General features: G+C 36.8%; 1 protein-coding gene across 4 annotated transcripts in view; it reads right to left on the bottom strand.

Annotated features, from left to right (window-relative positions):
• PARN (poly(A)-specific ribonuclease) overlaps window positions 1-25,225 on the bottom strand; it is a 180,083-nt gene that overhangs the window by 90,379 nt on the left and 64,479 nt on the right. For all 4 annotated transcript variants that reach the window (XR_013485983.1, XM_020972533.2, XM_078152781.1 and 1 more), the window contains 3 exons: window positions 24,013-24,068; window positions 22,606-22,692; window positions 6,726-6,800 (listed from right to left, as the gene is read on the bottom strand). Coding sequence is in view for 3 of the 4 variants with exons in the window: in XM_020972533.2 (XP_020828192.1) it covers window positions 6,726-6,800; window positions 22,606-22,692; window positions 24,013-24,068 (218 nt within the window). In the remaining variant the exon portion in view is untranslated. The remainder of the gene's footprint in view (window positions 1-6,725; window positions 6,801-22,605; window positions 22,693-24,012; window positions 24,069-25,225) is intronic.

Genomic DNA, 25,225 nt, shown 5'->3' with positions numbered 1-25,225 from the left:
GAGAAATAGCTATTTATAGGTTTTGTACTTAATTGTGGACTTTCTTCAGTATGAACAAGCATTTGCTAATTTACACTAATCACAAAAAGTATTATTTTCCTAAGACCTCATCTTGACAGCACCTTTGTTCTAAGTAAGTTTTCTTAACACTACTTTAAATGTTAGTTGCTTAAAGAAAGTAAATTAGAATTAGGTTGTGTTTCTTCTCAAGCACAGATATTGCTGATTTCTAAATCCTTAATAAAAAGATTTGTTCTGTAAAACTTGGACTCAGTCAAAAGGCCATACCCATGGACCTAGAAGGCGACAGGTTCCCCACTGCTGGACTAGGAGATCTCTAAGGTCCCTTCCAACTTCAAACACTAAATAATTTTAAGCAAGTTCTTAAGAAAATCAATGAATAACTTCTGAAACTACTTAAAGCTTGGGTGGTTTAACCATATACATTTCCAATATCCATCTCCTTTGAAATGACAGTTAATTTGTGTTTTTAAATTATATTGTTCAAAAAATAAAAATAAATTATATTGTTCACATGAGCACTGATCTCAAGCAATCAGAATAAATGTCAAGAGTGATTTCAGTCACCATTTTGAGACATTTGTAAAAAAAAAAATCGTTGACACTGCGGTAATATTTTGCATGACATTTAGGAAAGAATAAGAGATAATATTTAAACACTGTGATTAAGACCAGAAAGTTCTAATATATTTAAAAGATCACTGGGTTCTGTTCTCTCATTTAATCTGTTGGTAGAATAAAGACTCTTGCTAAATGTCCTATCAGACAGAACATGTAACAAAAAAGTGCTGGGGTTTTTTTTAAATTGCTAACATTGGAACAGTCTAACCCCTAAAATCCTGATGGCTTCTAGCTCTCTAAAGAAAAATCTAAGATGAAATTCTAAGCTTCTGACTATGACAGGAGAAATATTAAAAGTGTAGGCATTAAAGCTGCTTCTTTGCCATATTCTAGAGTCCAATAAAAATATTTATGAGATGAAGAGAAAAAAAACACACAAACAAGTTGTCAAACAGTAAAGCTGAATAAACTGTCTTTCTCATGATTTCCAGGGCTAAATTTTCTGTCTTGGTTATAAACTTCTTGCTTGAAAAGCAATATAAAGGTCTGGTGCATGCTACCTCTAGACAGTCAAATTGTTGCATAAAGCCATCATACACACTTATTATCTTTCTACAAGAACAAGCAATAGAAAGAAGACAGAAATGAGTGACACAGAACAATTTAACTAGTTTTAGAATAGTGAAATTTTCCCATTAGAACAGAAATTTTAAAAATTAAGTTTCAGAAATTAACCTATTTCACATTAGATGTTTATGATGTCTTTAAAATGTATAAACTTTTCAAATCATAAAACATAAAACATTGTCCAAACTTCAAATCTAATATAAGCCATTAAAAAAAAAAAGTCAAGTATCTTTATAAATTCCTTAAATATGGGGCAGGTAGCTGTCGCAGTGGATAGAGCACTGGCCCTGAAGTCAGGAGGACCTGAGTTCAAATCCGGCCTCAGACCAAACACTTGACACTTACTATGTGACCTTGGGCAAGTCACTTAACCCCAACTGCCTAAAAAAAAAAATCCCCCCCAAATTCCTTAAATATAACTAAAAAATGCTTATAAATGAGCCAAAGATGCTTTTACAAACTACTATACAAATAGGCATCTAATGATTTTTCCAACATTATAGTACTGATTGAACGGACAACTGCCAATGTTTCTACTTCAGTGACTAAGTAATTTAAATTAACATTTGCAGCACATTAAGGACAACATAGGTCCTTCTCTTATCATAAGGATTATCACTAACAAAATCCAAATTCTGACAATCCTTTCATGAAATATTCAAACAATTTCTAAAGTTAGGGCAAAAGACCAAAAACACTAGCGACTGCTATCTCATCCTAAAAAATAGACTTTCCAACTCTGAACCACACATGGCTAAATAGGAACATATTAATGTTAAAAGTCCTCCAAAACATAAGAAAAAAGACTACAGTGACATTTAGTTTGTATTAGCAAATTACATGTCTAAAGACAATCATTTATGTAAGGAATTTTTTTCCTTTTAGCAAAAGAGACTTTAAAGACACATGATCAGTTGCAAGTATACTTAGGAAGTGGTTCTGTTTTCTGCAAATACATTTTATGGAGGATGAGGCTATATCAAAATTAAGCACTAATAAAAAATTTAAAGAACACTAAAGAGTATTCATCTATTATCTACAGAACCCATTCAGATACCTAAGTCTCATCTTAAACTGTAGTTTCCTCATTTAAATTAGGAGTGAGATAATTTGCTTAGTGGGTACAGCTAAAAAACCCCTCTGTAATGTGTGGAGTGATAAAAACTTGACATTGAATATTTCCTTAAAAAATATTTTCTATATCCAACACATTTAAACAAGTAATCATGCTTACATTTTAAATGAACACTCTGGAAAATCCCTATGTTATCCTCAAGGGTCTCTGTCTTGAAGAAACACAGCCTATCACTGATATTTTATAATAAATCTCACTGGATTGTCTCTGAAATGGATTAGATACACTAAATCTTGCTCTATAGAAAAGTTTTCTAATAGAAAAAATATTGAAACTGAAGTCAGACATGGGCTTACATTCTGGCCTCTCCATTTATCAGCTTTGTGCCTTTGGGCAAGTGTTACTCAAATTCTCTGATTTTAGTTTTCTCATCTAAAAATGAGTAAAACAGAGAATTTTACAATTGGAAGGGGCCTTGGAGAGATAGCTAATCCCACCATTTTGCTGATGACAAAACTGAGATCCAGAGAGGTAATGACTTGCCCAAGGCTACACAGTAAATCAGTGGCAGTAGAAGAATTAGTATGGGGCAGCTAGGTAGCATAGTAGATAGAGCACTGGCCCTGAAGTCAGGAGGACTTCAAATCTAGCCTCAGACCAAACACTTGACACTTACTGGCTGTGTGACCCTGGGCAAGTCACTTAACCCCAATTGCCTAAAAAAACAAAAAAACAAAAAAAAGAATTGGTATCAAAACTTCTTCATTCCTAGTCCAGAACCTGTCCAGTATTCTTTCTACAACACCATTCTCTCTCATAATGCAACTCCAAGGGTCTTCCCCTCCCAGACCAATTCTTCTGTGAAGGCACACCTGGCCATCTTTTGCCTCAATTCTAACCTAGCCTTTTACTATTAAATAGGCAATGCCTCAGACAAAATGAGACCCGGAAAAGGCTAAGGTCTCCCACTGCATCTGGGGCCTTCGCCAGTTGCCTTGAACCTATATACTGCCACTGAATTCTGAAGACTCTGAAGGAGAAAGTTAGGTTGATGACTGCATAGCTGTGCTTCACTTAAATCAAATTTGCTTGCAAGTCAAAACATCACCCTAATGTCACTGGTCCTCTTCAAGAACGAAGGATAAATAACAATAATCTCTCATAATATTTAATGCTGCCAAACAAGTTCTTAGGAAGATCAAATAGGATGTTTTCTACCTTTCCGACCATCACTTTGCCACCACTTAGCAACCTTTCTTACTTTGAGGTTTACTCTTACCAATATCACCTGTTTAATATCCTTCCTGTAGACATCTACCAGTCTCCAAGCCATAGTACTTCATTTTTCAAAGAATACAGTGCCTGGCTTGTGATATTTCACTGTATCCTACTTCTGGGCATCATACTTGGAGATTTAAACATACATGTATATTGACATACATATATATTGATATATGATAGTAAAATCCAGGGTATTACAAATCAATTTCAATATAAATACAAAATAAATCAATGAAATTGATTTACAATACCCTGGATTTTAATATCATTGGTGACCATTCTAACTCTTGGATCGTGAACTCTGAAACATATAAGGCAGCTTGACAATAGTGGAAAGGCTGCTGAATTAGAAGCTATAGGAATTTGATGTAAATCAAGGCTATGCCATTTATTAAGTGTATAGTTTTTGCTATTTATTAATCTGGAATCATGGAAAAAATTTATATGTAACAAAAAATCCATAGCAATACCTTTTTTCCCTCCTCACGCCATCAATCCTTCCTTGTTTTTTTCTTACTCCAATATTACATATACTCTGAATTCATTTTAGAGCACTAACATTTAATTCTTGAGCTGATTCAACAACACCATGGACACAGGCAGATGGAATTATTAATCTATATGATGGATATATAATAGGTGAAATGAGAATATGTATAGCAGAAAATAGGTAAAGGGATAGGGACTATACCTGAGATCTCATCAATAAGGATTACTTTCAAACTCCCTCCACTAATACTGGTAACACACTAATACCTTCTTTGCTAGTTATAATCTCAGAAAGTTGCCTAGGGCACTGAGAATTTAAGTGACTTTGCCCAGGGGACACATTACTAGTATGTGACAGGAAGAGGACTTGAACCTAGGTCTTCCTGGCTTTGAGGCCATCATTGTATTTACTATGACCCAGATGCCATTCATCAGAGAATATATGACTAAAAATGTTCATATTCATATAATGTAATTATCCTCTTAAGATTACATAAGTTTAGCAGCTAGCACTTTATGACCATTAAAATCTGGCATATTAAGTTTGGGGAAAGAGAAAGTGAGGAGGGTTTTCTTAATAATAGTGAGGAGTTCCTCTTTAACAAGCAGCTTGAATTTATAGGCATCCCACAGTTTCACAGGCCCGCTGGTTCACTACTTAAATCAAAACAGGCCACATTAACACATTCTGCTATAAAATCTTCCCCCCAAATTCCCCATAAAACATACAGCAGTATTCTGAAACATCTGAACTAAAAAACACTCAGCAGACAGTTCTTGTTGTATTCATGAAATGTGTTTTGTCCTTTTTATTACTAGTATAAGTAATTTTTTCACTTGAATCAGATGGTATTATTTTAGTATGGATTTCATTAGTTCTTGGGTTTTAAAATCCAAAATTACTTTCTATACATGAAATAGTTTTCATTTTAACCTGGCATGTTGTTTGCACACAAAATTAAAGAATAGAGCAAAAATAATGCAACACAGGAGGAGAGAAAATAAATGCACTAAGCCAAGTAAAAACATTCAGTAAAATGGTTATCTGTTTTACAGGAAAAAAAATCTTGCCTTGAAATTTACACAGTGAGACTACATAATTGCATGAAAATATCTATTTTTTCCCTAAAACATTTTTCATTCATGAGTATTTTCAAGTTTTTCATACTGTACCCATTTCTTAAAACACATGATACCAGCAGCAACTGAAAATGAATGTCGAATTTGTTACACATGTATTATCTACCTCAAGGTAACAGAAGTATGTGGCAAAACATGTACCACTCATAGTGCTTCACAATACGCCCCTTCTATTTAGCCAGTGTTATTACAGTAACTTCTTAATAAGAATCATTCACTGTTCATAAGCGCGTTCTGGTATGCATTCTTTCTAGTGAAGTGTTAATACATCACATCTTACTTATTTTAGTAAATCAGTATATTTTCTGTATTTAATTATAGAAAATTAACTTAGTTTTTTGAAATTTATCTACAAATAAAGTTTTTCCATTCAGCACTATAGTTTGTTGCCTACCTAGCTGAATATTATAATGTCAGCTTGTTCTGAGGCTGTCCACATACTCAATTTACTTAAGAGTTCATTTTAACTAAAGCGCTCACTGTGTATAGGAATTTGTATTTTGGAGGTGCTAGATTTATCTATAAAGAAAAATTAGGAACCACTTTATTATAAAATGCTCCTAGAAGTCTTCATTGTGTTTATTTTTAAATTATAATGTTAGACCTTGTTTGCACGGACATAATTAAGATATATCATTATTGCAGGTTAAAAGTTGTATATGGTAAGACATATTTATGTTTTTACTGAACAATCTATTCCCCACCCCAAGGCAAGTATGAATAAAATGAGGATAAATGTAAAAAAAACAATCTGGCATATTACTAAAAATACCTGCTTTAAGTGATACTTTTTCAATTATTACACTTCAAGGTATCTGACATTCTTGAAGATGTAGCTTCATAAATACTAAAAGTTATATGTTTTTCTCAAGAAATTATCTTTTCACCCCAAAGAATGTAAAGCAAGAACTGGGAAACTCCATAAATCTCATTGCTTGAGATCAGAAGTTGTGCTCACTCTATCTTTGAAAAGCTTATTTTCTGCAAGAAAATAAAATAATTTTCAGTACATCTTCCTGTGAAACGAACGCAGCATAAATTCTTAATGGCATGATTACCCTGACATTTGCAACTTTAAAAAGTTTTCAAATGTGAAACTAACAGACAAAAATATATCAGTCTCAATTTTAGGGCCCCCTTAACTATTGTTTCATATGTTCAAACGAAAGCTTATATTGATATGATAAAGTGCAGCTGATGAATTGGAAGGTACACTTTGTATTTTTTAACGAAACAGAAAAAAGTGCAACAGAAACATGTAAAGTCTCTGTTGTTACATTATGAAGCCTCTGTTGTAAAGATTAAGTATTTTAGAGGAAAAAAGGAAATTTGGGCTGGCTTCTAGTCCAAATGTTACACTTAGTGAGTGTTTCTACTGATGTCATTAATGTTCTTGAATTAATATTTAGACAAGTCTTTGATAGTTAACGAGTCCTCTAAGCCACTGTATTTTTTTCTTAGGTTCTGGGGGTGAAGTATACACATGATATAATTATCAGATTCAAAAAGAACAAAAGCCACAGATACTTACCAATCTGGACTTGTTCAGGTTGACTCAGAGAGACAAATGCTGATGTATCATCAATCCAAGATACCTGAATATTACCTGTAACAATGAAATATAATTCAAGTGAATGTAACAGTTTATGGTACTCTCAAATCTGATTTATGTATCTGAAATATTTCTCCTCTGTATGCTTAAAAAAAATAATTAAGCACCAACACAAACTTTTGAATAGATCCTCACTATTAGTATTATTATATTGCTGCCTAAAAAGCCAATTAATCAGAGCTCTCAATTAACCAGAATACTTTCATGTATTTAATTTTTACATGAAAGCAAAAAAAAAATTTCTTAACATAAATTTATTTTAAAAAAGGAAAAAAAACCCACAACTTAATGGTCATCTACTACACCTACACCATACTGAAGAAACATATCTCAGAGTCTCTGAGACAAAGAAAAATCAAAGGTCATTACCTAAGTAAAAAGACAACTTTTACTTTTTGAGAGAAATATAAAATGTCCTATTTATACCCTTTTCAAAATAAAAATAGGGAATATAAAAACTACTCAATTATGCATAATAAATGAAATAGATTTTGATTCTACATTAAATCCAGTTAAAAGAGGCAGCTGGAAATAAAAGAGAGGCAGGATCCTTTAAGAATACTTGCCCGCTGAAAAGCGTTAACAATAAACTTTGCCACCTTGGCTTAAAGAATGCTCGAGTCTGTGAATTCCTTCCAGACGACCTGTCCTGTACTCTGGTCTTTGAGGGGTCACAACCTCTCAACCTCTCAGCCCACAACATTTATGGCACCCAACGTGGGGCAGTCTGAAGTCTCAAACCTTCTTCGACTCAAGATTTGTCCCCTCTAGGCTCAGTGCCCTCCACTTCCAGATGACTGCTCAGACTGGGTACCAACATCTGTTCGAGACCACAACCCATCACCCCTTGGACCTGGCATCGGCAAAGTTCCAGACACTGGCTAGAGAACTGATTCCTTGACCAGAGGGACCCCAGGAAGCAGGGACAGCTCTACGCCCAAACCCAGCAGGAAGCAGTTTCAGAAGCTGAGACCATCGTCCCTAACCACAAAAGATTTTGGGTCCCATCTGTTTAAGGGGGGAATGTTGGGGTGTTTAGGAGCTTATGCTTGGGTGCTTATGTTTGGCTGCTTGTACTTGGGCCCCAATTTCTCCCTAGCCTCAGAAACACTGTCCCTTGATAATCATTTAAGATCAATTGAGCCCCAATAAGGGCCAAAAAACCTAAATTAATCTTTTTCTCTGTGAGTGAACTAAAAACACCCCTTCCTGTGTCAGCAAATTCCAGGACCAGATAGAGCTGATCAGTATTCTTCCTGTTTGCTATCACTGGGCCCAGGATGTCTGGGACCAGATATTCTCTTGAATAATGGGATTTTTCTTATCTTGAGTTTCAATTGAGAACTGACCACTCCTTAACCACTCCCTAATCCAGCCCTGAATCACCTAGTTAGCATATTTGACATAATGTTTTATTGCATTTTATCCTATATAAACTTTACCTGTACCTCTCTAAGGTTGCAGGATCCTTTAAGAATCCATGCCCGCTGAAAAGCATAACAATAAATCTTTGCCACCTTGAATTAAAAAAAAAAAAGAAATAAAAGAAAAGGAAGAGAATAAAAGACAATGGCAGATAAGAAACATGGAGAAAGAGGGGAAAAGACAAAGGACAGCAATAAAGAAACCGACATTCTTACAGGGTGACAGTCAGAGACACAGAAATGAAGCTAACTACAAAAATATATACATTAAATACACACATACACACACACACACACACACTCACACACACACACACACACATATAAACTTAGAGTTAAAGGAGAGATATAAGCAAAGAGAAAGACTCAAAGTAAAACTACTCAATAACAAATATCTACTGAGTACCTAATATGCTCAAAGCACTGTGCTAATTGTTAAGTGAGACCTAAAAGAAACGAATGACAATATTCCTGACTTCAAGAAGCTAAAATCCTCTTTTTGGGATAAAGAAAATATACAAATAAAATTGTTAAGTAAAAAGCAATGTAATATATGCCAAGATGAGCGTGGTGTATAAGTTCAGAGAAAGAGATCATCATGTAGGGGTTTTTCAATTTTGGGGGTCATAAACCCTTCCTTTAACAGTCTGTTGAAATCTGCAGACCCTTTCTCAGAAAAATTTTTAAAATGCATAGGATTACAGAGGAAAGTAATGATATAGAAATACAGTTATCAAAAAATGAGGTTAATAAACCTCAAAGTTAAGAAATCTTGATGAGAGATGTTATGGAAAAGATAAGTCTTGATGGTATAATTAGTCATGATAACAAAACATTTACATAGAACTTTAAGGTTTGCAAAGTGCTTTACAAATATTATTTCCTTTTATCTTCAAAACAAACCTGGGAGGTAGGTGGTATTATTATCCTGCTTTACAGATGAGGAAACTAAGCCAAAGGTCAAGTGGTCCAAGACCACACATTTAGTGTTTAACGTAAAATCTGAACTCAGGTCTTGTCGACTCTGGGTCCAGCTCTCTATCCACACTACCTGGTTACATACAAGGATGGGGGTGAGGGAGGGAGTGGGATGAACTATATATAACTCGGATAGAAGATCAGAGTGGGAAATGAATGTCCTATGTTTCAGGAACAGTGAGACTAGAGGTGGCTTAAAAAGGAGGGCTGGGTGTAAGGAAAAGAAAATCTGAGTAGGTAGAAGGGGTCCAGATCAGTGAGAGGTTTGAAGGACCAGACTCCATATTAATTTCGAGGTATGTAGGACAGATTTGAGGGAATAAGAACTAAAGTCAAGGAAACTAGTTAGAGAACTGCTACAGCAGCTCAGGATCACTCAATTTTAAGTGGGAAGGAATCTTAAGAGACTATTGTTCTTCCTTCCTAATAAATTTCCTATTTCAAAGCCCACTGAAACATTTCCAAACGTTCTCTTCTCTCATGAAATCTTCCTACAACCTTACTCAATCTCAGCTGAGGACCATGCCTCTTATTTTACTGAGAAAAATGAGGCCTGTTTTAAACTCCCTCTTCACCTTCAAGCCCCTTTCTATCATCTCCCATACTTTCCTCTTTTCTTCATTCTCAGATAAAGAGGTGGCCAAGATCTACTGGACAAAACCAACTCCTCCTAAACCATATCCCCTCCAATTTTCTCCAGAAGACTGCCCCTCTCCGCCCCAATTATCCACTTTCTCTTCAACCTTAACTTTTCCCTATGTACTAGTTTTATCCATAGTGTTTTCAAACACGCTCAGGTTTCCTCCATGCTTAAAAACTAGGCCCTATCATTACCTTCAAACTATAGTCACCTACCCTTTTCATCCTTTCCAAGCCAAACTTCAACAAAAAAGCAGTACATACTCATTGCCTCCACTGCCTCTACTCTCACTCTGCAGCCTGGCTTCTGATATCTCCCAATTCAAACATCCTAAGAACTCCCAGTTCCTCAACCTATTATTCATTTCCCATGACATTTTCTCATTTCCCGATTCCTTCTCCCTCACCTGAGCCATTCAAACCCTTGATCTTGCCATCAGCCAGAAATGTAACTACCTCCATGTTCAGGAATTCTGAAATTCCCTTACCTGTTGACAATCTTTCCATCTTGACCTCTGCATTACAACATCAAACCCTGTTCTCCAGCCACACTATAATCTCCAATCTCTCAACCCCTCAGTTTTCTCCCAGAATGTACTATCTACATTCTCTTTCTTTCCTCACCCTGATCCCCTGATGAACCAGTTTAATGCTACACTATCCTCTTCTCCAGAGTCCTTGGACTCCTTAACACATCATCAACTCTTCCCTGACAAACCTCAGCTTTAGATTACTCTCACCATTCACTGTATTCACTCCTAAACAAGTGCTGCTAACCAAAGATGGAGAAAATCACACAACCACTCTGACTTGAGTCCACCACAAATTTATGTTACATAACCTTAAGTGGGCTCTTATTGCTGCAAGGCAATCCTTCTACAGCTTCTTAATTAACTCATTATCCCACTCTCCACAATGGCTCTTCCAAACTTTCATTCCTTCTCAAACTTCCCACAGCCCTCCCTCCCTCCATCCTCTCAGCTGAGAACCCTGCCTTGTACTCTACTAAAAAAATTGAGGCCGTTTGCCTAGAGCTCCCTTTTCCTCATCTCATATCATTCTAATTCCTTCTGCCCCTATCGCCTCCTTCACTCCCATCTCACACAAAAAAGTGGCCCTTTTTCTTGTCAAGGCCCTTCTCCTTGCCCAAATGATGGTATTTCATTCATCCCCTGCAGCAAACAGCCTTCTCTCTTATTCCCACTCTCTCACTTTTATTTTCAATCTCTCCTTGTCTATTGACTGCTTCCCTACTGCCTACAGGTATGCCTGTATCTTCTCCATTATCAAAAACCTTCACTTGATCTATCCTGCTATCATCCCATATCTTTTCTGGCTTTTGTGGCTAAACTTCTTAAGAGGCTGTCTCTTCTCATTCTCTTCTTAACTCTGTACAATCAGGTTTCCAATCTCATCATTCCACCAAAACTGCTCTCTTTAGAGTTACTAATGAGCTCTTAACTGCCACATCCATGGCCTTTTCTCTGTCCTCATTTTCTTTAACCCTTCTGTAGCCTTTGATATTATTGGTCACCCTCTCTTCTTTGATACTTTCTTCTCTCTAGATTTTTGGGAAATTACTGTCTGCTGATTCTTCTCCTACCTAACTGATCACTCCTTCTTGGTCTCCTCTGCTGGATCTTCATCCCAGTCATGTCCACTAATCAGCCATGAGTGTTCCACAGGACTCTGGCCTGGGCCCGCTTTTCTTCTCCCTTTATACTTCTTCACTTGATTTTATCAGCTCCCACTATCTTTCTGCAGATGATACTCAAATCTACTTATCCAGCCCTAACCTTCTCTGTTGACCTCTAATCTCACATCTCCAATTGTCTTTCAGACATCCTGAAATAGACGTCCTGCAGATATCTTAAAATATGTCCAAAACTGAATTCATTATCTTTCCCTCTAAATTCTCCCCACTTCCAGACTTCCCCATTATTATCAAGGGCACCACAAACATCCAGTCCCTCAGGCTTGAAATTTAGGTGTCATCCTCAATTACTCATTATCATTCCATATTCAGTCTGTTGCCAAGGTTTGTTGATTTCATCTTTACAGTATCTCTTGAATATACTCTTCTCTCCTCTAATACTACCACAATCCTAGTGCAGGCCCTCATCACCTCTCACACGACTATTGCAAAAGCCTGTTGGTTGTTCAGCCTGCCTCGAATCTCTCCCCACTCCAGGCTATCCTCCATGCAGTTGCCAAAGTGATTTTCCTAAAGTGCAAGTCTGACCATGTAACCCCGTTACTCAATAAACTCGAGTGGCCCTTTATCACCTCCAGGATCAAATACAAAATCCTCTGTTTGGTGTTTAAAGCCTTTCACAACCTCCCTACCTCCAACCTTTCTATTCTTATGCCCCTCATCCCTCACAATCTTTGATCCAATAACACTGACCTCCATGCTGTAACTTAAACAAGACATTCCATCTCTAAGCTCCAAGCATTTTCTCTGGCTGTTCCTCATGCCCGGGATGCTCCCCCTCCTCATTTCTGCCTATTGGCTTTCCTGGCTTCCTTCAAATCCCAGCTAAAATCCTACCTTCTATAGGGAGTTTTTCCTAATACCTCTTAACTCTAGTGCCTTCCCTCTGTGGATCATTTCCTATTTATCTTGTATATAGCTTGTTTGTACATACTTGTTTGTTTGTTGTCTTTCCTATTAGATTGTTTTTTGCTTTACTTTGTATCTCCAGCCCTTTGCATACTGCCTGGCAAATAGCAGGCACTTAATAAATTCTTACTGACTAAACAAAACTGTTTTCTTCAAAGTTACCATTGAACTTGCTCTGCCAAATCTAATGATCTTTTCTCAGTCCTCATCCATCTTAACCTAAGTCCTGCATTTGACTTTGTTGACCATCATATCCACCAGGATAATCTCTCATCTCTGGGATCGTGACATCATTCTCTCCAGGTTCCTTCTACCCATCTGAACACTTTTCCTCATCTCCTTTGCTGGCTCTTCCTCCACAGCACACTCCTTAACTGTGGGTATTACTCTGTCCTGAGCTCTCTTCCCTTCTGTCTCTATACTATCTTTTCCTTAACTGTGGGTATTCCTCTGTCCTGAGCTCTCTTCTCTTCTGTCTCTATACTATCTATCTTGATGACCTCATCACCTCCAATAGGTTTAATTATCATCTCTTTAGAGACATTCACTAATCTATAAATCTTTGTAACTTCAGTCCCACATCACCAAAAACCTGGGATATTTCAAACTGAATGTTTCAGAGACATCTTAAACTCAACATGACTAAAGCAGAACTTAACTATCATTCCCCAAAACCTTTCCCTCTTTGAAACTTCTCCATTTTCAAAGGCCCAGTTTTTTTTCCAGTCTCTAGGTTTATAAATTTGGCATCATCCTCAACTACTCACTCTTACTCACCCCACATATCCAATCAGCTATCTTGGCATTTCAAGCCTCACAACATCTCCTATATCTGACCCTTTCTTTCTACACAGCACAGCTAATGTTTGGTGTGAAGGCACCACTATCCTATTCACAAGGTTCATATCCATGGTATTATCCTCGACTCCTCACTCTCCTTCATCCAGCATACCAATTAATAGGCACATGTTAACATTTCTACCTCTACAAAGTCTTAACATCTGGCATTTCTCTGTATTCACACAGCTACCACCTTACTTCAGGCCCTCAATCTTTCTTGCCTATATTACCATAGCAGCTCCCTAACTGGTCTGTTAAAGTCTCTCCACACTACAGTCTACATTCCATGTAAGTGTCAAAGTGATTTTTCTTAAGTGCAGATCTGACCACATCTCCCCTACTCAATTCCAGTTGCTTCCTATTTCCTCTAAGATCAAATATAAATCTCTAAGTTTACTTGGTTAGAGTGCTTTACAACCTAGTACCAACCTATCTTTCCAGACTCTCTGAACATGATTCCTCCTCCCATACTCTGTGATTCAGCTAAATTGGCTCTCTCTCTCTCTCTGTTCTTTCACACATGACACTCCATTCCCCATCTCCAGATTCAGATAGTACAGTCCCTAGGCACTGTAATAACCAGAAAATTCATGCCCAAGCCACAGCTGGATAAAGTGTCCTGACAGTCCCTGAGAAGCAAAATACCTGGAGTCCTATGAAGCCAACTACCAGCTCCATCAGCAATCTGTCAGACTTTCAAGCTAGGTTGAATCTGCAAGACTTACAGTAAGAGAGAACCAAATCTAGGTTCTAAACTGTATAAAGAGAGAGAACAACTAAGGCCAAAACCTAATCTGAGTAATCAAGAAAAAAACAAAACTTAGTGATTTCTACAGAAGATGGAGCCTAGCCTGAGCAACCACATCATGGACCAAGCAGAAGATTTCCAAGCATTTCTAATGAAAACGCCAAAAGAGTATCTTTAAAATGTAAATACTTGTAGGCATTACGCTCAAGTTTGCCTGAGAGGTCATCCTTGGTTGTAAGCCTTTATCTTTTTTCAACTGGAATGCATATCCTAGACTTTCATTTCTTTTAATCATGGGTAGCTGCCAAGTCTTGTGTGATCCTGACCGTGGTACTCCTTGGTACTTAAATTTTTTTTTTAAACTTCTTGCAGTATTTTTTCTTTGACATGGAAGCTCTGGATTTTGATGATGACATTCCTGGGAGTTTTCCTTCTGGGGTTTAAGTGCTTCAGTGTACTCTATTTCACTAAAAAAACAAAGGACTTGACAGCAATCTTTATGAAAAGGCCAGAATTCAACAGAATATCTGAAAAGTAAACAAAGGAGTCAGGAGAAACACAGAAAGGCAAATACATTTGATCATTCTGAAAGAACTATCTGATAAATAGTTTACATTATAATATGGGAAGAAAAAGAAGTGTCCTCTCAGAACCCTAGAATCACAGAAAAAGTTAAAACAAGCAGATGACCTGGGAGTTGTTCAGTTCTGTTTTGATGGCCTTGAAAAAGGCAGAAAAATTGAGGAAAGGGGGGAATATGCTGAGGAGAAAAAGAAGGGGAAGAGGAAGGACCTTACTATGTCACAAAATAGCAGTGCATGGGCTAAAGACTATATGAAAATGGAAGATCTGAGGGAGAACAGATGTATGATGAATCTCACCTCCATTTGAACCAGAAAAAGAAGGGTTGAACACATTTCTCTCTCTCTCACACACACACACACACACACACACACAGAGCCACATATACAATAAATGTGTTATAGAAATACATTTATCTCTGCAGGGAAATATTAGGGAACAAAGGAAGGAAGGGAAGAATAGAGGAAGAACTAATAATAAGCAACACAAATGCCAATATCAGAGGCTAGCAGTGAAAGGGGACTTCCAAGCTGGGAATATGGGGCAAGAAAGTAAAAACCTGTAATTAGGGACAGGACAGGATGAAGAAAATAGGGGGAAATGAATGGAAACATGTTGCTTCAATTACAGATCACAAATGTTAATCCAACTCCTCATTCACCAATGTCATCTTCTTTATAAAGAGAGAGGCTAGAGCAAAGAAAGGAAAAAACATGAAAGGACAGGAGTAAGAAATAACAACAAAAACAATAACAATGTGAATGGGATGAAGTCAGTCAGTCATAAAATGGAAGAGGACAGTAGGATGAATTAGAAAGAAGAATACAAAAATATGTCACTGACCAAAAAATAAATAAATAAATAAAACCCTAAGCCCCCAAAACTTGAAAAATAACAATTCACATACAGTTAAAGGGCTACTAGAGCAAAAATATATGACACTACAGGTGAACAAAAAAAAAAGCAGGGGTAGCAATTCAATTTAAAAAACATTTATGAAGTGCCTACTATATGCCAGGCACTATGCTAAATACCAGGGATACGAAAAAAGGAAAAAAACACTTCCTCCCCTCAAAGACCTTATAATCCAATGGGGGAGACAACATGCAATCAAATACATATAAAGCAAGCTCTATATAGGTTAAAAAGGAAATGAGAGGGAAGGCACTGGAATTAAGAGGGGTTAGGGAAAGCTTCCTATAAGAAGCTTTAGTTAGGTCTTAAAGGAAGCCAAGGAAGTCAGTAGTTGCAGTGGAAGAGGAAGAGCATTTCAGGCATGGGGGACAACCAGAGAGAATGTCCAGAGATAGAGATAGAATGTCTTATTCATGGAAAAGCCAGGAGGCCAGTGTCACTGGATCAAAGAGTACATGTCATGGAATAAGGTATAAGAAGACTGGAAAAGTAGGAGGGGGCTAGGTTATGAAGGGTTTTGAATGCCAAACTGAGCATTTTGTATTTGTAGTTGGAAGCAACTAAAGGATGACTCCTAGGCTGCAAGCCTGAGGAACTGGAAGAACGGTGTTGCTCTATACAGTAATAGGGAAAGTAGGAAGGGAGAAGGGTTTAGGGGGAAAGATAATAATTCAATTTTGGACACACTGAGTTTAAGATGTCTACTGGACTTCCGTTCTGTATGTCTGAAAGGTGGCTGAAGGTGTGAAATTGAAGTCAGCATAGAGACTGGGACAGAAAAGGTAGATTTGAGAATCATCAGAATAAAGATGATAATTAATTCATGGGAGGTGATGAGATTACCAAGTCAAATAGTACGTAGAGAGAAGACTCAGGACAGAACGCTAAGGGGACATCAATGGTAAGAGGGCATGATATATACAAGAAAATCCATCAAAGGATACAAAGAAAGAACAGTCAGACAGGAAGAGAATCAGGACAGAGTAGCATCCTGAAAACCTAGAGAAGTGAATATCAGGGAGGAGAAATCTACAGTGTCAAAGACTGTGGAGAGATCAAGGAGAATAAAGACTGAGAAAAGGCTATTGCAGTTGGTAACTAAGAGATCATCAGTAACTTTGGAGAGAGCCATTTTGGTGGAATAATAGATCAGAAACCAAACTGTAAGACGTTAAATAGAGAGTGAGACAATTTAGATATAAAGGCTGATACTATAAGCAAACGTGGAGAGCAAGGAGTAGTTTACCTGACAGATTTATGGGGAAGAGAAGAATTTGTGACCAAACAGGACATAGACAACATTATAAAATGCAAAGTGGATAATTCTGATTACATAAACTGAGAAGTTTTTAGATAAACTAAGCCAAGATTATAGAAGGGAAGCAGAAAGCTAGCAAACAATTTTTATAGCTAGCATCTCTGATAAAGGCCTCATTTCTAAAATATATAGATAATTGGGTCAAATTTATAAGAATACAAGTCATTTCCCAATTGATAAATGGTCAAAGGATACGAACAGGCAGTTTTCAGATGAAGAAATTAATGCCATCTATAGTCATGAAAAAATGCTCTAAATCACTACTGATTAGAGAAATGCAAATCAAAACAACTCTGAGATACCACATCACACCTATCATATTGGTGAACATAACAAAACAAATAAATGATAAATGCTGGAGAAGATGTGGGAAAATTGGAACACTAATGCATTGTTGGTGGAGTTGCGAAATGATCCAACCATTTTGGAGAGTAATTTGGAACTATGCCCGAAGGGCTATAAAAATGTGCATACCCTTTGACTCAAAAATAGCACTTCTATAGAGCTATATCCCAAAGAAATCATAAAAATGGGAAAAGGACCCACATGTAGAAAAACACTTATATCAGTTCTTTCTGTGGTGGCAAAGAATTGGAAATTGAGGGGATGCCCATCAACTGGGGAATGGTTGAACAAGTTGTGGTATATGAATGGAATGGAATGCTAGTGTGCTATAAGAAATGATGAGCAGGCAGACTTCAGAAAAACCTGGAAAGACTTGTATGGACTGATGCTGAGTGAAATGAGCAGAACCAAGAGAACGCACACAGTAACAGCCACACTGTGTAATGAATAACTTCGATAGACTTAGCTCTTTTTAGCAATGCAAGGATCTAAGACATCTACAAAAGTCTCATGATGGAAAATGCTATCCACATCCAGAGAAAGAACTATGGAGTTTGAATGCAGATCAAAGCATACTATTTGCTCTTTTTTTTCTTCTGTTTTATTTTCTTTCTTCTTTCTTGTGGTTCCTCCTATTAGTTCTAATTTTTCCTTAAAACATGACTAATGTGAAAATATGTTTAATAGGTATGTATATGTACAGCCTATATCAGATTGCACAGCATCTTGGGAGGAAGGTGGGGAGGGAGGGAGTGAAAACTCAAAAGCTTATGGAAGTGACTGTTGAAAACTAAAATAAGTTAATTAATTTTAAAAAGCCAGAAAAAAAAAGAGAGAGTGTGTGTGAGAGAGAAAATGGAAGCATCTATTGTAGACAGTCTTTTCGAGGAGTTTAACTACAAAGGACAGAAGAGAAATAGGATAACAGGGATGGAAGGATCAAATGAGGGTCTTTTTCAGGATGGGGGAGACTTTGGCATGTTTGTAGGCAGTAGGAAACGAGCCAGTAAAGAGGGAAAGATTGAAAATAAGTGAGAGAATAAGACTGACAGAGGGGGCAATCTACTGGGAGAGACAGAATTGAGTGGGATCATTTGAACAAGTAGAGGAGGTAGTCTTGGTGAGGAATAAGGCCATTTCATCAAGTGAAAACAGGAGTGGAGAAAGAGAAAGCAGAAGATGACACCTAAAATGACAGGAGATGAGGAAGGAAGGAGAGGGAGTTCATGGTGAACAGCCTTAATTTTTTTCTGTAAAACATGAGGCAAGATTATCAGCTGAAAGTAGGGAGGAAAGTGAGCCATGGGAGGTTCAACAAAGGCTTAGAAAGGTTGCTTTGGAGAGTGGGACAGTGAATTGATAGAAGAGGTATAACAGGACTGAACTGCAGCAATTGAGGGCCCAGTTGAGGTGTAACATGCATTTGTAGTTGGAACGGTTGTGCAATTTTCTCTACCTTCATTCAGCAGGACATGTGTAGTCACAAAGGCAACAAATGGGGGAAGTAATCCAAGACTGAGGCTTGGCTGGGTTTATAATCAGCAACGTGATAAGTGGGCAAGGGATTCAAGAATAGGATGGTATAGAGTTGAGTTGGTTCACCAAGGAGTCAAAATGGGTAGAAGAGGATAGAGTGGCTAGTACAGAGGAGATGACCTGAAGAAAACTGAGTTGAAGGACTAGAGGATGAAGAGTAGGATTACATAAGGGAAGGCAGAAGGAAAATTGAAAGGTCAATAGATTATGGTCAGAGAAGATGATTTCAGAATTTTTTAACATGGAGGTGGGACAATGGTGGGTGATAGGGTCAGGTGTATGATCACTTTTGTTTGTGGCTAAGGTGGGATGGAGGAATAGCTTATGAGAAGTGAAGAGGTCGGGAAACCCAGTGCTTAGATATCTGAGGGAGAATTAATATGTAGGATGGGCAGGTATTGGGTAGGAGAGAAAAACTGTAAGCAAAGTATTCAACTCACTGAGGAAAGAAGGAGAGTGACCAGAGGAAAGACAGTGTCTGCAGACAACCACTACCACCATTCTGATGGAGTAGTACATATGAATAGCATAAATCACAAAGGAAGAGAGGTTATGGAATGAAGGAGGAAGGGGGAGAACCCGGAAGTGTCAATAAGGATCAAGAAGAATTCCAACTACTCTGTCTGGACCAGTGTGCCAAGGAGAATGAAGAAAGGTGTAGCCATGATTGCAAAAGGTAGTCAGGGAAGCTGTTTCAGCAGGGGAAAGCCAGCTTTCAGAAAGAACCAGTAAATGGAAGGAATGGGAGAGAAAAGATTTAAGATTAAAGGAAGACCACTGCCTATGGAACAGGCATTCCAGAAGGCACACTGAAAGTACCAGGTAGAATTAGGATAAAATTTTGGGGTAGGAGGATTAAGGGGGATGAAAATGAGGAATTGGGTGTTGAGTGGAGTTTGGATGGTGAACTACAGTAGTTCAGCTTCACTGGGATGTGAAGTATATGACCAGGTTTAAGAATGTTCATCATTGAGTGGTAGGTGCCGCTGCTCAACTCTCAAAGAATAGGCATAGCAGGAGATGGGAGACCTAAAGTTGAAGGGAGAGCTGTTCTTTGCACTGGAGGTTCTCCACATTATCAAGTGGGGAGACTGGACTGGTAGCACAAGGTGGAAGATGCCTTGTATTGGTACAGATTGAAGTGGTTGCTTTGGGGAAAATGAAGGATGCCTGGCCTGGTCACAAGAAGCCTTTCCTCAGAGGACATGCTGCACCAAGCAGCAGATAGAAGGCTCAGGACACTAGTGGATTTGGGGTTTGAGGTCTTCTCATCTGAGGTGGCTGGCTATGAGGTAGCGGCAGGAAGGGGCAGACACCCTATGCAAATGAAAAACAGCTGGCTTGGCCCCATCAGCTTTTCCTCAGGGAATGTGCTATGCCCTAATGCACCTGCAGCATGAGGTCTTTTCACATGAGGAGGCTGGCAATGTAGCAAGAAGCGTAAAGCAACAGTGAAAAACAAAAAAGAGATAAGCAGAGAAATAACATTATGCTTAAAGGTTCTATAGATAACGAACCAATATAAAAACCAATACATGCACCAAATACTTAACATCTGAATACTAAAAGAAAAAATTTAAATGAACTATAGGGAGAAATACAGAATAAAATTCTAGTAGTAGGGAATCAAAATATACCACTTTCAAACCTAGATAAATCTAACAAAAGGATAAACAAGAAAGAAGTTAAGAAACCAAAGAGAACTTAAAATACAGTAGAAAAATATGAGAGATAATTCATCTCTGGTGATTAGTGAATGAAAAGAGAATACATGTTTTTCAAGTATACATAGCAAATATACAAAAACTGACCATACATTGAAGCATAAACACTTCACAAACAAATAAAACAAATACTAAACATTTCCTTTACTGACTGCAAGGCAATAAAAATTATATTCAATATAAGGCCTCTGAAGAAAGCATTAAAAATTACCTGGATACTAACTTAATTCTAAAGAACTGGCAGATAAAAGAAATAAGAGAAAATTTCCTCAATGAATATGAGACAACATACCAAAACTTTGGGGATTTAGCTCAAACAGAATGCCCAGCTTCCTTATGTTGTTGTTGTTTAATTGCTTAGGTGTGTCTAACTCTTCAAGATCTCATTTAGGATTTTCTTGCCAAGAATAATGGAGTGGTTTGCTGTTTCCTTCTCCAGCTTATTTGAATTTATAGATAAGGAAACTGAAGCAAACCAAAGTTAAGTGGCTTGCCCAGGGTTACACAGCTAATAGGTGTCTGAGGCCAAATTTGAATTCAGGTCCTCCTGACTCTGGGGCCACTACTCTACCCACTGTGCCACTTAGATGCCCCTGAAAAACTCTTAAGTGTGCACTTAAAAGAAATCTAATAAAAAATTAGAATAAGTGACTTCTTCCAACACAGAACTACACAGAAAATAAGCCAGAAGCCCACAGGCAATAAGAAAGGGCCACCCTTCCTCTCAGCAAAGTCAGAATTATCCTTTCCCAATGAGAAGATAGACAGAACACTTTTTGCCATCTATTTCCAGAGCCAGAAACCTAAGCTTCCCTAAAAGAGACTCAAAGGGATTATAAAGCTCCAATGTGATCAGAAAACCTCATAATGGAGACACTGGAATCCTAAAGGAGCCCCAGCATAAAGGGCAGTAACCAACAGAGCAACAATATTCAGGCTAGGACAGCAAAGGCCCAAGAGCTCTTCCACACAAAAACCCAATAGGGACAAAACCTAGGAAAGGTGGAAAACCACAATTCAGAAACTAAAAGCTTAAGAAATGTGTAAGTCAAAGAAAATACCAATTGATATTAAAAAAAATCATTCTAAGCTAAAGATCTCCAAAAAGAAGATGCACATATTTCAAGAAATCACGAATGAAAACTATCTATATCTATTAGAATTGGAGGACAAAGTAAAGTTTGAAAGAATTTACCATTCACCTCCTGAAAGTAACCCAAAAAGAAAAGGTCCAGGAATGTTACTGCCAAAATCCAGAGTTTCTAGGTCAAAGAAAAAATATTGCAAGCATCCAGAGAAAAGTTCAAATACCACAGAACTGGGTTCACACAAGATGTAGCAGCTTTAACTGGACATGAGAGGAGATCTTGGAATACAATATTTCAAAAGTTAAAAAATATACACTTACAACCAAGAATAACAACCAGAAAAGCTGAGTTTATATAAGTAAAAAGAAAAAATTAATCTTTAATAGAACAGAAGACTTTCAACCATTTCCGATGAAAAAATAAGAGCTGAATAGGAATTCTGAAACACAAACAGAAGAGTTGAGAGACAGTTAAAAAGGTAAAGTTATTTGAGCAACTTGAAGGAGCTCTATGAAAATATAGTGCTAATAAAGTTCCTGATCCATAAGGTATAAGAAAAAAACTAAAATAAGAAAGGATACCTTAGACTGCCTCATCAAACAATGTTTTAAATGCAAAGAACTGAAAGAAGTTCAGAAGGAAGCAGAGATAAGCCAGACCATTTTGAAAGCAATGTATAGAATTTATCATATACTTCAAAAAAAAAAAAAAGCAAGGAGTGTGAAATAAGAGATGTTATCCTCTGTCTGGACTTCTTGGTTTTCCATGGCAACACAAAAGAAATTTGACTACATCAGGAATAAGTTTATCTTGCTTTGTTGTGATATTCCCTAAATATTAAAACTCTTAATAGTTTTTATTAAAGGTTATACTACGCTATAATGAGGAAGACCAAGAGTAAAGTTAAAACCTTGCACGTAACATTTCTTTATTCCTAAACTGATGTTTTCTACATACTACTTACCATCCAAGCAAAACAAAACAAAGCAAAACAAAAAAACAAAAACTACAAAAGTAAATGTAACTTTAAATCACTTACCAAAGGCACTAAAAAGCTGGTATAGGTCACTGGTTTTCCATTCTTTGGGGAACGTCACATGCAGAACATGATCTCGTTTAGGTTGCACTATGAGAAACATTTTTAATGGAAGGTTTACATTTGAAAGGCGACTCAAGTATATTTACTATATTTCCTATTCCAAAGGCAACCAGAGGCCTTATTACTTTCTTTAACTTATTTTGCTACAACAGACATTTTCTGGTAGATACGAAGCCCACACTAACTTGAGGATTCTCAATCAATGTTACGTGATTAACAAATTGTGCTCAAGAACTATGACTTGTTAATAAGATTAATACGAGTATCATCTTACACAAGACCTCACTTTTTCACTATAGTAATAATTATAATAACACAACAAACAATAGCTAACATTTATATAGTGTCTACTATGTGCCAGGCACTGTGCTAAGCGTTTTATAATTATCACATTTAATTTTTACAACTACCTAGGAGTAGTAAGAATTAAATAAATGCTATTATTATCATCATTTTACAGATGAGGAAACTGAGGCAAACAGAAGTTAAATGAATTGCCCAGGGTCACACAGCTAGAAAGTGTCTGAGGCCACATTTGAACTCAGGTCTTCCTGACTACAGGCCCAGCCCTCTATCCACTGTGCCACCAAGCTGCCTACACTGTGAGAATCTCCCAGAGTCCTTATGCTAGACTATTCTTTCTTTTTACAAAATCTCCTTGTAGCTATCACTAATTTTATTTTTAAAGATATAAAGTTTTCTTTGTTCAGGATCTTTCACTAAACCATTTCTTCTCATTTTAATCTGTTTACTTCATATGCTAGTTTAGAAGAGAATGAATAACTCATTGCCCAACATATATGCAGCAGTTTTGCTTATATATAAGTCTCTCAATTCTTCACCCCTAAGGCCCATTATCTAAGTAAAGCAGAAAAGGGGAAGATGAATGAGGCAGGCAGAAGAGAAAAATGATAAGCATTTTCCTTCTAAATATATTGGTTTTTCATAGGTTTTTTAATGGGAGAAAAATCTCCAAATACTAGAAGTAGTTTTTTTTAAAGGTAATTGTGGAAGAAATATTGAGTTTATTTAATAACTGTAAGTGAAACAAATGTCTAATTTTTCTTTATAAACTGGTCATACAAATCTGGAAGAAATCATGAAATCAGAGTTCTGGTTGAAATAAATACTTTAGAAAGCATATGAAAAAGAAAATATAAGCAATGGGAAATAAATATAAGTAGGAATTAATCAAAGCTGAAAGGCCCTATTAATTTAATTATCCTAGCCACAGAGTCACTGTCCACTTTGAAATGAATCAGGAACTTTCTTAAGAGATATTTCATCAGCTAGTCCTAAATATCACATACTGAATTTTTCAAATTCAAAAAAATCAAAATCACTTACAGTCTGGTCCTTCCAAATTGAGATATGGGATATCCATGACCCTCATAAGAAATAGCCTGAGATGACAAGAATGGAGAAATGGTCATGGCCAAACTTACATTTTACTTTAAAGAAAAGGAAATACAGGATTCTGTAAATATTCTGAACAGAAACAACATTATTTCACATATCCTAGTAATAGTTAAATATCATCTACATAAGAAAAACAGTAATTTGGACTAATTAGTAACCACATATAGAAAAAGAGCTTTGACTAATATCAATAAACACCATTAAAATGGTACAAAGCAACACTGCCATTTTGTCGATGACGAAACAATACAAGTATTAGCAAGCATAACCTAAGAAAGTTCTTGCCACCAAAGTCCTTAAACACTATCCAACGGTTCACCATCAGCAACTGATATGATTTCATTAGTACAAATGATATTAAAGGGGAATTAATATCTGCTTTGACAATGTATCCTAAGAACCATGGGACCTTACAGCTGAAACCTTGTGTTGTCTCTCATTAGAACATGAGCTGCCGGACAGCAGAGATTGTCTTCCTTTCTCTCTTTGTATTCCCAGCATTTAGCACAGTTAAGCAAAGTAAATGCTTTATCCATTCATTTATTCATCCTAAACAATGACTTTTTCTGGCTTTGAATAATAAAGTATAAACAAAAGATAAAGAATAGTTAGCTGCTGGGAGGTATTTCTGCATCCCATTGATGGTAAGATAGGAGCTGATTTCAACATAGGTTTCCATTTTTATTTCTTAAGTGAAGACGCTCTTAAAAATATTAATGATAAATTTTATATTTAAACAGATTAATGATGCCTGGTGTATAGTCACTTCTACTAGCAAAATTATAATTCATCCACTGCTTCTCATCTTGACATTCCTGTCCGTGTACTTCCATAAATCCTCCATAATAGATATATCCAATGCACTGAAGGATTTCCTCTCTGCCATTTAATATTCTTGGATACTTAATATACATATTATTCCTCATTCTCAAAATGACTTTTTATGCATGTCCTTGATTGTGACTATTATGCTACTTCTCTCAATGCAAATCACTGCTGCAAATTATTCACTTCTTTCCTAACTTTCCAAATTCTCTTTTCACTAAAAGTGATTTTGTTTTCACTGACTTTTAAAATTTGATTTACTCAACTAATATCTGCAGAACTGCTACTTTTTGATAATGGACTTACTATCAATTAA

The sequence above is a fragment of the Phascolarctos cinereus genome, unplaced genomic scaffold (genome assembly GCF_003287225.1).
Source record: "Phascolarctos cinereus isolate Bilbo 61053 unplaced genomic scaffold, phaCin_HiC Scaffold_4;HRSCAF=312, whole genome shotgun sequence".
Taxonomy (NCBI): domain Eukaryota; kingdom Metazoa; phylum Chordata; class Mammalia; order Diprotodontia; family Phascolarctidae; genus Phascolarctos; species Phascolarctos cinereus.
The sequence above is the reverse complement of the archived record's forward strand: the minus strand, read 5'-3'. Positions and strand labels throughout refer to the sequence as shown.